At 41.6% G+C, this 14604-nt stretch overlaps 1 protein-coding gene across 11 annotated transcripts in view; it reads right to left on the bottom strand.

Moving 5' to 3' along the window:
- Nucleotides 1–4450: 4450 nt before the first annotated feature.
- The window catches only part of ALKBH8 (alkB homolog 8, tRNA methyltransferase), a 50840-nt gene continuing 40686 nt past the window's right edge, over nucleotides 4451–14604 (bottom strand). For all 11 annotated transcript variants that reach the window (XM_069014477.1, XM_069014496.1, XM_069014486.1 and 8 more), the window contains 2 exons: nucleotides 10653–10802; nucleotides 4451–9481 (listed from right to left, as the gene is read on the bottom strand). In XM_069014477.1, the coding sequence (XP_068870578.1) occupies nucleotides 8912–9481; nucleotides 10653–10802 (720 nt within the window). In that variant the 3' untranslated portion in view covers nucleotides 4451–8911. The remainder of the gene's footprint in view (nucleotides 9482–10652; nucleotides 10803–14604) is intronic.

Below are 14604 nucleotides of genomic sequence, written 5' to 3'. Positions count from 1 at the left end.
CTTTTAGTATGTTTTTTGGGCTCTACTGTCCTAGGAGTTTCAGAATGGGAGAGACCATAGTATCTCCCATAGTCAAGTTCCATTTAATATTTCTCTATGATGTGGTTTCAAGCCCTCACCCTGCCATTCAGAAGCATCTTAGGAAGCTGCTGACAGGCAAGATAGAAACACATCCCCGCAGGTGTCCTGCCAGGATGGTGGATTCAGAAAGGGATTCGTCACACAGAAATAATGTCTTTTTGCAAAGTCTTTATGCCTTATAAAGCCAAGCATTTTTTATATAGGGAAGATGGGTGAGAGTGATTTTTGACCCTATGTTTTCCTCCTGCCTGTTCTCCCAGGAGACTACTTGGAATGTCAATCTGAACAAGTGGATTGACTCAACTGAGAGGATTATTTGGAATGAACAAAGGTGAGGCAAGAGCTCTGGCCATCCTAATAAACCTCCTACCAGGGGTCTTGGAGTGATAAATCTAACTGTGGCCTGCAAGCTGGCTCCATGTCTTTCAGGTTTTGTAACAGAAATGAGAGGGCACAGGAACAGTGCCAGAGACTGCAGAATTGTGTTTATCTAATCTGTGAGATATCAACAAAAAGAAACAGATTAATCTCAGCGATTCCTCTAATTTAAGGCATACAGATAAGCTACATGTCCATAATCAGCATTTCTGCATTAAAAGGAATTGGTGCAAATGTTTTTTACTCCGGAACACCTTCTAATTTACATCCTTGTCACATACAGCCTGAGACACAAGAAAGCCTGAGACCCAAGAAGAATGCATGATAAACTTTTTTTTTTCTTTAGTGTATTTTTAATACTCAACAGTTGGGCCAGAGGAAATATATCCTCTCATTCTGGTAGCTTGGTGAGAGGCATTGATGAATTCTGAATAAAACACCCTCTGAACTTTCCTGAGAATATGGGATGAAGAGTGAGGAAGGTAAGATGTGAAGTGAGTCCATGCAGCAGAAATCATTACAATGGCAATAAAAAAACAAAGCAAAACAAAAAACCAACCAACCTAAAAAAGATAGGAAGCATTCTTCAAAGAAAGCTCTCTTGAAGGGCATAACCCCTCAACAAAAGAGTCATCTGGAAACTGCTAAGAACTGGTTCTTATGATATATTAAAACCAGCATCAGGCTAGTTACCAGATGGGCTACTTAGTAAAAGGCTTTATGTCAAAATTTCTCAGCCTAAGATGCCTGTAAGAGGCCCAGAGGTAAATAATCCGAGGAGAGGATTTGAATGCAAAATACAGAGTATTAGGATTTTCAAGGACTCAAGCATGGCATTACTCATGAGTCAAGGGGTTATTTCTATATTGGTATATTAGGAAATCTAATGTGGGTGAGTATTCAGAGGCCATGGGACCAGAGAGGAAATACATATATAAATAAAGGTGAAAAGATGGATGGCACACACAAACAAGTCCTCAGAAAGGGATGTTGTGCACAAAAAATTGATTTACAAAGGAAGAAAGAGGGGGGGAAACCAGCGGATTTGTGTTGGTAGATTTAGAGAGAACAGGAGAATGTATAAAGACTATGTACTGCGCAAATCGCTTTCAGAAACTAAGCAAGAAGCAAGCAGAAAAAAAAAAAAAAGAATGAACAACTTCTTCTCTGTTTCTTATCCCTACCATCTTTAACTAGAAGAATAAGGCAGTGTGAAAAGCTGGGGAGCTTTGAAATTGGAACGGAAGGCAGGGTTTGCCTTCTAATAGCAAGAATGTGGGATTCACTGTAATTGTTCTAACAGAGCTTCAGATATTGCCAGATTGTAACTTGAATTACTGCCAGAGAGAGCTGCAGCATACTGTAAAGGACTCTGCCTCCCTGAGATGAGTGCTTTAGCAGCTCCCTGGTTGCAAGTTTATACTTTGAACTCATCCAAGTGTATGAGAAGTCTAACATTAAGGACTGATGTGTATTTGAGCAGTCGAATGTGATGAGAAACGTGCTGCTTCATCTTCTGCTCTGCACAAGGCATCAAAGATGAACTATCTGAGAAGATAGGATGGCTCAGCAACAGACTGTGAGCTACTTTTATTGTTAGCAATTTCTAAACTCTCTCTAGGCCTTGGAATCAGTTTCAGTTTTGATCTAGAGTCTGAATAAGACATCACACAAACAAGCACACAATCGTTTATAAAAATATCTATTTCACATTAATTTATTCTACTGTCTTGTGCTTTGGTTCAATAGTTTTCCTTTTAATTAAATTTCAGTAGGAATATAAGACAAAGACAGCTAAGAATAAATTCATCTATGTAGTTGATTGTTGTTGATAGAAGATTGATTTGGTTTTTTTTCAGATAAAGGACATTAGTTTTTTAACAAGAGTAAGCTCGTCCTCATGTTAAAAGTAATAATACAGAGCATTTCTGCATTGCAAGGAGAAAATTAATTACTGATATTGCAGTGACATATCTCTCCACCTTATTTTCTTGTGAATTGGAAATCTCCTGCCACAGCTTTCATAAAGTCAGAGGAAAAAGTACTGCTGTCATTGGGGTTGCTGTTTTGTAATGGTAGGCATAGCCTGCTTAAGGAGCAGAGAAGAGTTTCATGTCAGAGCACTCTCTCTGTGTCCGTGATCCAGTCAGTTCCCAGATGTACCTCCACAGAGCTGCCTACACGAAGGGGCTGCCTACTGGGAGATCCTGATGCCCTCAGACCTACAAGCACCACCCTCGCCTCTGTCATCCTACATCACATCTGGTATTCCCAGCCTACTGGCTAAGCCACCTACCTCAGAGCCTGATCTAGAGCTCACAAGAGGCAGAGGGGCAAGTCCCCATCAATTCTCAGGATGCTTTAGAAAAAGGCCTAAAATAAAATTATTAGACCTCCTTATTTACTAGAAATGAAGGGAAGAACAAAGAGGACAAGGAAACGCCCTGGATTGTCTCTAGCTTCCTCCTTGTGTTATCCTTCAAAGCCACAGCTATGGCTGACAGGTAAAATGTCCAGTTTTAAGAGTCAACTCACAATATCAGATACTTGATATTATGACAAAGTTACAGGTTAGAATAATTTAAACAAGGATACCTTTAAAATAGCTTAAAATACTTGCAAGGTTTCTGAGAATTTTATAGTATTTGCACACCAGTGGTGGCTTGCTGCAAGTGCAGAAGTGTGACAGAAATACTGTACCAAATGATGTCAGCCAGATAAAAACAATCCAGGGTCTTGCTGTTGACCCGAGTTTTAGACTTCAACACAGGTGTCTTTTACAGTTCAGTGATGAGAGCACCATCAGGTACAGGAACAAGCTGTCTGCCTTCAACAAGCATCTCTGTAGCAAATATCTGTTAAGGAGGCAGGTGAGAGAAGGAAAATGATTCATTTGTGGCCACTTGAGATGTCAGGTATGGTCTTTCAGAAAGTTTGGACAAAGGAATGCAATTCTGATTCTGCCCCAAGAGGACATATACTAGTTAACGAAGAGCAAGTTATTTGCATAATAAATTAGGGTCCAAATGCTGACGTTGTCAGTATAATCACTTCTTTTAAAGCACATTAACACACCTAAAAGAGATTTGTAATAATGAATGAAATGTCTTTCCCTCTTTTCTCCCCAGTAAATTATAGAAAACCATAGTGACACACAGAAAGTGATAATGACAAGAAATCCGTAATTGTAGCAGCAAGAAGAATACACAAAACAAACCACACTGGAGACAGTAGCTATTAATCTTCTTTAGTATTCCTAGACAAATCTTTATAATTTTCACTTTGCAAGTGGAAACTGTTCCTGTGATATTTACAGGTATAACAGAACTGGAATTCTGAAATGAAAAGTTTTTTTAGATTCTGGTAAACATTAAAATTTTGTAATGTATGGAAAATGTTACCACTCTAAATCTCTCATAATTTAGGTGTTTGGGAAGGTTCCCCATCCACCTAGTACAGTCTGGGGAATAGTTTGCAAAACTCAGAACATTTGCTGTATGCAGTGACAGCTGCGTGACATTTATTTCTGGCACACGGTTCCCCAAACGTGTTCATTGACGTTCACTTTATACAGAGAATGTCTGAGTTCTGCTTGGGAGAGACTACAGACACAGCTGACTTTCCATGTCATCTGCAGAAATTCTCTTCATCCTGTATGCACACCAGCAGCTTGCTTTCACTCAGATTGATTGCTGTTTTTCTAGCCTATATTTAATATCTCTGATAGATGCTTAATTGCTCCCACTGGGATCATGGCATTTAACTGATCACCATTAGTCTCCACTCTCTGTCATGCTCTATTGATACTAAGTTATAGTTTCTATTCACCATGCTCTTCCCTATAACTTGTTTTATAATCTCTCTGCTTTTCCATCTCTTAGTACATTAAAGAAACTTCCTGCTTCCTACACTGCCTTATAACTCTTAAAGACTGAAATATGAGTTATTTACCTTATGTCCAGTATCAACACCCTCAGCCAAAAGCCAGTAGTAGCAAGATGGACACTTTAATCTTACTTATACTTATGAAGCACATCTGTATTTGTACTTAAATGGATTAGAAGTTTCACATTCATAATGCTTCTTTGAGAGGAAGAAGATGCCTAATCCTGGCATGAGAACAGGAAGCAGCTGCAGAAACAACATGTGATGAAGTGACCATAATCCCACTCCCCATCCCTCTGTGTCACTGCAAGGAGGAGTTAGAGGATCAGAAATAAAGTTAAGACCGGGAAGAAGGGAAGGGTGGGGGGGAAGATGTTTTCAAGATTCAGTTTTACTTCTCCTTTTTCTACTGTTTCACCCATGATGGTAATTGGCAAGTGATCTCTCCTCGATGTTATCCCAACCCATGAGCCTTTCATTATATTTTCTCTCCCCTGTTCAACTAAGGAAGGGCATGATTGAGTGACTTTGGGGGGAACTAGGGAGTACAAGAATTCATCTTCTGCTCATTGTGCCAAGGCCAGTCCTTCAAGTTCTCTTAAGAAAAGCTGTGGTCCCCATTCAGCTTTTTGTGGCTCTCATTCAGCAAAGCAATGCAATCAGCATGTCGTCCCTTGCCATCTGCTGCCCTACACCTCTCCCTGCTAAGCTTAAATTGAACACTTCCAGGGAAATCCAGCCTCTCCAAGGTCTGGGGGAGTTTTTGTCACTGGCTTGGCTGCATCAGGACATCAGTCTGAAGAAACCTATGAAATTAAAAGAAGCCCTCCATGTTTTGCAGGTTTCATTTTTTGCCTGCCCCAGGACAAGAAATCACCTCATCATGTCCTTAGCTTTGAGCCCACGGATGCTCTGAAGCCCTTGTTTTATCAGGGCAAGACAGTGCAACACATGGTACAGGGTCTGCCCAGTGCAGGGTCAGGGCACCTGATCTGGGGTGACCTGGTGGTCTCTGGAACAGGAGGCTGGGAACAAAGGGGACAGTAACCCCTAAAACAGCCACCTCTGGTCACACCACCAGATGTTTGCCTGCATGTTTGGCTGCCCAGACCTAAACCAAAGGTCATATCTGGGCCAGAGCAGAAATTCCCGCCTCACTGCTCCTGGGTACACCGAGCTCTGATGATGACTGGGACATCAGGGAGGACTGCCATAGGACAGGCATTGGCATTCAAAGCACAGGTCATACTCACATGGAGATGAGTATTTGCTTTCCCTTTATCTTCTAGGCTGCAAATGAATAACCATTTAAACACATTTGTTATTTAAATAAGGCCAAAAAGGGAGCATAATTACTATGAAAACCAGTGCACTGTGAAACCTGTAACATTTAAATCTAACTGTTGACCTTAAAGAGTTTCATCTCATTACACTTCCAGGAAGTAAAAAGGGGCAAGTGCGGTACTGCAGAGGGCAGCTGTGGTGGCACGTAATTCTGTGTTGTAAATCCCTGCAAAACATTTTGTTAACATCTACCTGCCCTCCTCTCTTGTCATTTTTTCCATCACCACTTGATTCCTCTTCGAGCATCTGAAGAGACTCTCTGACTTTAACCAAAGAAATACTTCATAACATTTCCAGGCCTCAGAGGATGTCAGAGTACTTTTAACTTTTTTACTGTCTTTGAAGAGATGACATGCTGCTGGGACGGTCCTCTAGCTCACAGCCCTCAGAAATGCCAGGAAAACCCTCTTTGGTAAGGAATTATGTATTGTATGTTCAACCCAGTGTGCCTGTCCATGCAGTGTTGCCCAAGCTGGTGTTCTCCATGCCAGAACCTCCTTCCAGAACCAGGACCCACTGAAACTCACCACCATCATTGGGCTGCCTAGGACAGGGAGAGTGACACTTTCTGCTCTGAGCCAGCATGAAATGGATTGGAAAAGCTGCTGTGATTCAGCTAAAAGGAATACCTTGCAGGAAGAGAGATGGCATCCAAAAAGGCTGACAGCAAAATCTGACTTGTCTCTCAGACATCCCAGGTGCTTCACTGCAGAACTGGTGAGAGGAAATTTGACCTATTCCTACATGTGGCAGTCAATAAATGATGTTATTCAGCCTGGAAGGCAAGAAATACTGAATGTGACACCAGACACTGCCTAATGCTGCCTCTGCCAGGGAAACAGAGAGAAAGCAGGAAAGCTCTACAGGAGCCACAGGGCCTGCAAAAAATAGATCAGTGTTACATAAAGTCCACATTCAATTATTCAGGCTCTGTCTACTTGATGCATTTGAGCCCCAGATTAGAACAATGGGTGACCCTGTGTCCAGTCAGAGCCAGCAGTGAATTTGGAGGCAGCACCTCTGAGCTATCCCCAGTCAGAACAAGGGTACATTGAGTAATGGAGCACAACCACAGACCTGATTCCTAACTTGTCACACAAGGTCAAGATATGGCAACACTTCAGAAGGACTTTCAAGTAGTTGTTCCTTGCCAGAACACTGTATATTCTTAGAGTAAATGCAGCTACAGGCAATGTACAAATGCAATGGCAGCTGCTGTGTGCTCAGCAGGAGTCCAGGCACCAGCAAACACAGGGCCTTGCAGACACAGAGCTTCAGAGATGTGTCCTCCTACTTTATTCTACATGAATGCAATCCATATAATCAGAATAGGGAGCCCAATTTAGTAAGTTAGTCACTGCACAGACACCCATCAGAGGCTGTCCCTGTCCCTTCTCACCAGTGCCACACCAACATCATGTAGCACTGCACCCTGGAGCTCTCCAGGCTAGGTCTGGTCCCACAGTCCAGCCGGTAAAGGGGTGAGTTCCTGCACCCAAACACTGTGTCCCAGTACTGAAGCCAGCTCAGGCTTTGATGCAAGACATGCTTCCAGCTATGTGATATTCATTGAATGTGTGCAAATCAGCCCCTGAACATACCCAAGAGGGCTCATTGCTACAGACATGCTTCCTTTGTCGTCCAAAGGAAAGAAATCAGCTAGGACAAGGCTGCTGCTACATGGGCAGCATATGCAGCTGGGGAATGAGACCTTCCTTCCCAGGGGGTCTTGGAAGCAGACAGCAAGCAAAGGTGAATTGTGGTGGCAGCAAGCTCCTCTCTTACTGCTAGCGCTCCCCTTGGATCTTCTCCATTATAAGATGGAAGCCTAGGAGAAACAGTGACTGCGAGCAGGCTACCAGCACAGCAGCCTTTAGCCTGCACATGGGAGGCAGGCAGGAGTAGGCCAAGGGCACACAGCTGTCCTCAAAGACCCCATATGATTTAGGATGGGCACTCATTTTAAATGCCATTATTTACAGAAGCACAACCTGCCAATACCATAGATCTTGCGACAACTACAGGCAATAAATCACTTAGCAGCACTGGTTTCCAGAGGCACCATAGCCACTCACCCTAGAAAAGTCAGCCCATTATTTTAGTTCCAGAAATGCATTGCAGGTGGCACATTCCTTTGGTAGCACAAGAGTTGTATTAAATAAATTGCCCTAGTCCTTGTAGGCAACAGCCAAAAGGGCTGCTCTGAGTCAGCCAGCCCAGCATCAGTTCCTTCTACTCAAGCCCTTTGCTCTTCTGAAGTGCAGTAAATAGAACTTGCTCCACTGCCAACATTTAGGGGTTGAAACTACCCAGCAGAAAACCTGCACCAATATTGCCTTCACTTTAATATTTTTCCCTTTTTTCCCCCACAGGGGATGTCAGGGTCACCCCACCCAACGAGTCCTGGATCTACAGGCACAGAGATGTGCACTCATAGGAATGCAGGTGGGTAGCAGAGCTGGTCTGGTTGTTCCAGCTGGGCTGGAACTCACACTTCAGAGGAGCTTTCACACTACACTACAGTGAAGAGCTACAGAACTCTGGGGACACACAGCATGAATTGTAGGTATTTGAGAGCCAAGGAGAAAAATGTCTGCGGTGTCCCCACTGACTTTCCAGTTCTCTTTGAGGAAATCATTATTACCACAATCAAGAGAGTAAATTCCAAACTGAAAGAGATCTGTCACCCCTCATGGACACCAAAACAGGCAGGACCAAATTTGGGGCAACAGTTTGACTGTTCAGCTTAACTGCTTCATACACCATTCACTCCCTTGTCCCTGATCCACAGTTTTACACAGCAAAGAGCTCTGCATTTCCTGCCCAGAGCTCCATTTCAATTAGTTGTGGACTGCAGGGAAACCACTGCAGCTACCTCAATATAAAATGGTGTAAGAGAAGGGAGAACCAGATCCTTTGTCTTTAAAAGCTCAAGACTGGACTCAGTGATTTGCGTGGGCAGTATTTTCCCACTTAATCCTCTTCACTGTAATTCAGAGAAGTAAAGCAAACACTTCTGCAGAGGAAGTAGCTGAATTTGGCCATTATTTTGTTAACATATGCACACAGTGCTAGCCACTGTTATTAACTCAATACACAATCTTTATTCTGTTATTTTAAAAGAGGCAATAGCTGCAGCCTGCATTAAAAATATTTTTCACAAAATACCTTTCACTGTGGAAAACAAAGAAAACTCTACAGATTGTAGAGGAAACACCACAGGCTACAACTTTTCTAGAATCACACACCAGTTTCCCTGATCATAGTAACTCTTTTGAACCCTGACACAATCCAGGGATCTGCACACTGCTTCCAGTTCCCCTTCACAGAACACATGGTAATAGCGGTGGAAAACAGGGCTGAGTTCTTGTGATTCTTTGGAGCCACCTGGAACCAACACTGTATCAACACTTTCCTCTTTCTTTTTACTACCACCTTTCAGGTGCCAGGGAACTAGCAAATCTTGAGAGTTAAAGGAGGTTCTGTTAGTGTGAACAGGCAGTCTGAAGTCTGCTACTGGCTTGGCACTACAGCTTTCATCTTTCAAGCCATTAAGGAGTTGGTCAGACCATGCTGAGTCTTGGCTGCTGTTATCAGGCCCTTGGTCACTAAGTGGTCTCTCAGCTGTGCCAGTATTCATTTCCTTCTCTTTGTTTTTACTACCATTCTTTTCCTTAAGGTATTTAGACTTCTGGTTTTTGTATTCTTGTTCCATTGCCCAGACATATATGAGTGCTGTTCCACCAGGTCTTAGAAGCCGAGCTAGTTCATGGATAGTAGCCAGTCTCCGCTCCTGGAGAGGAAAAGCAAAAGTGTGAAGTTAGTACATAAAGTCAGGAGAATGGAAAGGCAGCAATTCCTCCTTGCCTAAGATACACTAAAACTTGAAAGGAAGGTGTGTTTTTCCACTATTTATTTTCATTCATAATATAGCCCCCATTGCTGTGTGCAAGCCAAGACATTTTCCTAGACATAATTTCTTCATCAAGACATCACTCATGTCAAGCATTGGAGCGGGCTGTCCAGGGCAGTAGTGGATTCACCACCCCTGGAGGTATTTAAAAGACCTGTAGATGTGGCACTGAGGGACATGGTTTAGTAGTGAACTTGGTGGTGCTGGGTTAACAGCAGGACTTGATGATCTTAAAGGTCTTTTCCAGCCTCAGTGATTCTACTATTCCCTTTCCATTTGAAAATAGTTCTGCGCTGAGCAGGATTTCTTGGACCTATCAGCCCACCTGGAAAAGACAGACACCTTTTCAAAAAGGTGATTCAGTATTTAAAATCCCAGATTCAAATCTACTGTACCTAATGATGCACAGGCTAAGTTTGCACCTGAAGGGGTCAGATTTACAGCTTAAACACAGGTCTTCTGACCACACAAGCAAAGATATATCAGCCTTCAAAACAGAGTTCCTTCTATTTTTTTTGTACTGGATTTGGAATCATTGACTGTGTTTCTGGTATGGAAAGATCCATGGGGCCTCTCTAAGATGGTCTAGAAGCTTGTTACCATGGCACAGTTCCTGCCAGGAAAACCTTACCCAGCCCAGGGACACAGCAGACTGGTGAGTAGTCTCCCTTTTGTTTGAAGATGGACAATGAATGCACAGATTAAAAACCCCAAAATCACAAGATCTGCCCAAGATCTGAGCCTGGAAACAATGTATCTCTTGACTCCCAAAGCAGAGCCCCCTTCTCCAGTGTCATTAATTGCAAGCACACGAAAATGAAACCCAAACATCAGGACCAAAGCTCCAGGGGAAGCAAGGGTATCTGAAAAGCAGAGAAAGTCTAAGAAGCAGCAGTAGCACAACAACTTAACTCTGCTCTGACAACTGCTTACACCAAATGCAAACCTTAGATTTCTTCCCATTTTTTTCTTGCCTTTGCTTGTACTGTACCATTAGCAGCTCTGCACAGCAATACAACAGTAGAGTAGAGCAGAGAGAGGGGTGACTTACTGCTGTTGAGAAGTGGTGTATTACAGCAATAGAGATGCAGGCGTCACAAGAACCACTGCGGATTGGCACTGACAGGGCATCACAGACAAACGCCTGGAAATGTTTTTCTGCACAAATATCCACCAGGTTTTTACTGCGATCACAGCCAACCTAGAACAGATAATGTTTCTTTAAGCTTTTCATAAGAGGGTAATTACAAGACTGGAATATGATTCTCACTTGATGCTTAAAGTAATAGTGTCATCACAGTCTCCCACTGAGGGAACACAGTTTAAAATCAAAACAAGAGCAAGTGTGAGAAAGTATCTTTAAGAGAAGTATATAGTTCCCAGGTACAGACAAAAAGAAAACAACCTTGATGCTTACTTAAAACAAAAATGAAAGACCGGGTACTAGCTTATTATAGCACACTGATTTTGAACCAGCTTAAGATGGACCAGGTTTCAACCTAACTTTTCTTCAAAACCCATTCAAGGTGTCTTGAAATGAGCAAAATGAGAGGTGATCTAACCTCAGTATTTTGTTTTCATTTCAACTGCCATTTGTAATTTGAAAACATTTCAAGTACCCAAATACTGAACTCACAAAAGCTGACCTACAAGTGTAAACAACTATCCAGTGACTTTGGTGGCATCACTGAAGCATGGCATACAGCTTCACTCATCACCCAGGTTTTGTCATTTCAGTGTAAGTAAAGAAGTGCTCAGATATCTTCCTTACCCCTCAGTATCATGATCCACAAAAAATTTAAGCACAACATAATTTTCCAAGGTTCTGCACAGTCCAGTGAAGTGACCCCTAAGAGCCATTTCAGAACACCTCGTAAAACATTAATTTCTTTCCCCATTAAACCCTGCCCAGTGTCCACATCAAAGGCAGTAAGACAAAACTTAACATCTTTGAAAATTCAGTATCTAGAAGTCGGGTTTTACATGCCTGCATAAAAGCAGTAAATCTAAATTGATCAAGATGCCTTCTGAAAGAAATAGAGTGAGGCATGCGCCATCCTTGTTTTCATGTCTGCCATGCACACTGAATACTCAAACCAAAGCCCTGCTACCAGGCTGTATATTAAACTTTGCTTGTATGAGAATAATAAATTTGTTTCTTTTCAATGACCAACAACAAGTAGATAGCAGAAAACAGGTTCAGAATCCTAAATAATTACTGTTGACAGTGTTTGTTGCATTTGACACCGAAAGAATACTAAACCATCTTTGATGCAAGAAGAATAGCAAACAACTTGCTCTGCTTAATCAACCCAGAAGAGACAACAGTACCACTAAAATTAAAAACCTCTTTTGCAATGATTAATGAAAATATATTTATTTTCCATCATAATTTTTCATTTTATCCATTCAAATCCTTTTATCTTTCAGCCTACCACCACAGTTTTGAAGAAAACCAAGAATTCTCTTCCAGTCTTATGTCCTGAAAGCTTACCAGTGAGCTGCCTTCTACTCAGAGCCCTGACTTTTTATCCAAAGTAAATGAAACAGTTGTGAAAATGTCAACCTGACAATACAAGATAATCCTCCACAGAAACTATGAATATGTATATATTATCCTGCTAATTAGCAGTAAACAGACCTGAAAAGATCAATCCTAACATTGTGTTCTTCACATTCATTCCTTGGTCTCTCACATTTACTAAAGCACTGAGTGAATTGTGTTGTTTATGAATAAAAAAAGGCAACTCTTGTTTACTTGAAAGCAAACAAATCCCCATCATTTGACACTGGCAGCCAACTGAAGTGTCTTTAAATTACTCTGACAACCTGCATGGTAGCGATTACACACCTCATTACTGGTACCTTTAACTACTTCTGCAATTAAGACATTGGCTTGCAGTCCTTAATAATAAAACTCAAAGGACGAAATTCACTGCTGGCAGAAGAAGGAAGAAGAATATTTGCAGCTTCCACTGACAGCAAGCTTTCCCAGAAAGAATTGCTTTGGCCTTCTACATCTAGAGTAAAAATGGGCTGGATAATGGAACACAATCCCCCGTTCCCAAAATGACCTTGAAAAGGACTACAATGTATATTGATGAAATCCAATGAACTGAGAATGAGAACAAAGGCATGACTGCCAGAATGCAAAGTCCACATTTGCATCTAAATTATATCAAATATTATGAAGTCAGGTTTACTTGTATTGACATACTTTCTAAAGCAAATATACATCCAAAGCAAAAAGAGGCTGTTTCCCAATGAAAATGGAGACTTTGAAACAGAACACTTTGAACTAGAATAGATATATTAGGCTAAAACTTTATGTGGTTTTAAATGCAAACATGACAATAGGTGCTATGCATATATGCATAAACTGTGAACAGAGGGAGTCATCACAGATGCCTGGTGCTGAAGCTAGGCAACTTTAGCATGCTTACTAGAATTATCTCTACGTGATATTTCAAAATAATTATAATCCAGACATCCGTTCCCATATCCCTGCCTTTTTGGGAAGTACCTCCACCACTCTCTGCACCTCTTTTTTGTGATGTAAACAATGGCTCACAGGAGCTCCAGAGTGGCTGCTGACAGGTACTGTGATTGAAATCCGCTTGGATTTCACGCGCTGATTTTCAGTGTATAAGGATAAATACTAACTGCACCCAACTCTTATTTTAAGACAGGAAATCTGCATTAGTATGGAGACCTGTAACTCTGTAACTAGAACCCCAGCAAACACAAAACTCGGGAAAGGGGCAAAGGTATGTCATCAGGCATACCACACCCTCTCTGGGCACACTGGATAATGCAAATCTTTAAACAACCAAAATATATATATAAAAAAAGACCAAGATACAAGAGGAGAAGAGAGGGAGAAACAAGTATAACACCTGTGACTTGTCTGAGTTTGCAGCAGCTCTGTACTGGCTTCCTGGAAATGGATAACATAGGCAGTTACGCCATCCTGCTCCGTCATGTTCCCATGCACCTTCACCTCCACTTTTTCAGCAAGGAGTAACTAAAGTAGATTTTATAAAATCTGCTTAATGCAGTGGTTTGGTATAGATCATTAGGGGGCAAAAGACACTAATAAATAGCTTGCTTTGTAATGATGCTGCAAATCTGCAAAAGATAAATCCTCTCGCATGCTGAAATAAAGATAGGTAAAGACAGGTAGACATTAGCCACCACTATGTATTTTCTTTCTACATTATAACTAACTCAGCCTGGTAGATTTAGTTCATTTAAGTATCTGAGAACCTGATTTATTCAGCACATTACAAAGCAATGAACAAAATGACATCTAATTCTGAAATCCAGCCACCGAATGGAATTATGTGGCTCTCCAGAGAAATGCCTCAGCTATAACCAATAGCATGAGAAGCTCAAGAAACCAAATTATGAACAATTAGTCTGAGTCAGGCTTTCAGCATTCCTTTCATGCAGTGTTTTGGTTTTCCACTGCATATAGTCAGGGTACCTCTGAAAGCAAGTGCTGTGCCTAAGACCCAGAGTTCATTTCTCAGTGACAAAGCAACAGAACCAAGTTGACCCATTCATCATTCATTCTGGTTTTGTGCTGCTCTTGCCAGTTCCTTCTGAGCTCTCTTCCCAGATCTCTCATCCATTTAATGACTGTTATTCATTGAGAGAAAAGGGCAGGAAAGGTTCATCTGCCTTGCCCTTCAGTTGCTAAGATATGGTGAACTTACTCCAGGTATACCTTTACTAATTGGTTTTGTCCCTCCTGCTTTCACCCACTACTAAAAAATCCTTGGGAGAGGAATCTACTCTCAATCTGTACAAACCCAGTGCAACTAAAACCCACTCAACATCATGCAACCATACCACAGTAAATATTCATTCTCTTTCCTCCCCACACCCTGGAAAAATCAAATTTTTATATAGTTCTAGTAGATCACAGTTTGGGCCAGTAATGCAGAAAACAGAGATGCACATTGCACAGCAAAAAGGTGTCTTACAAGGTCTTGGGAAAT

The sequence above is a fragment of the Aphelocoma coerulescens genome, chromosome 1, assembly GCF_041296385.1.
Source record: "Aphelocoma coerulescens isolate FSJ_1873_10779 chromosome 1, UR_Acoe_1.0, whole genome shotgun sequence".
In the NCBI taxonomy this organism is placed as follows: Eukaryota; Metazoa; Chordata; class Aves; order Passeriformes; family Corvidae; genus Aphelocoma; species Aphelocoma coerulescens.
This window is presented reverse-complemented; position numbering and strand designations above follow the sequence as displayed.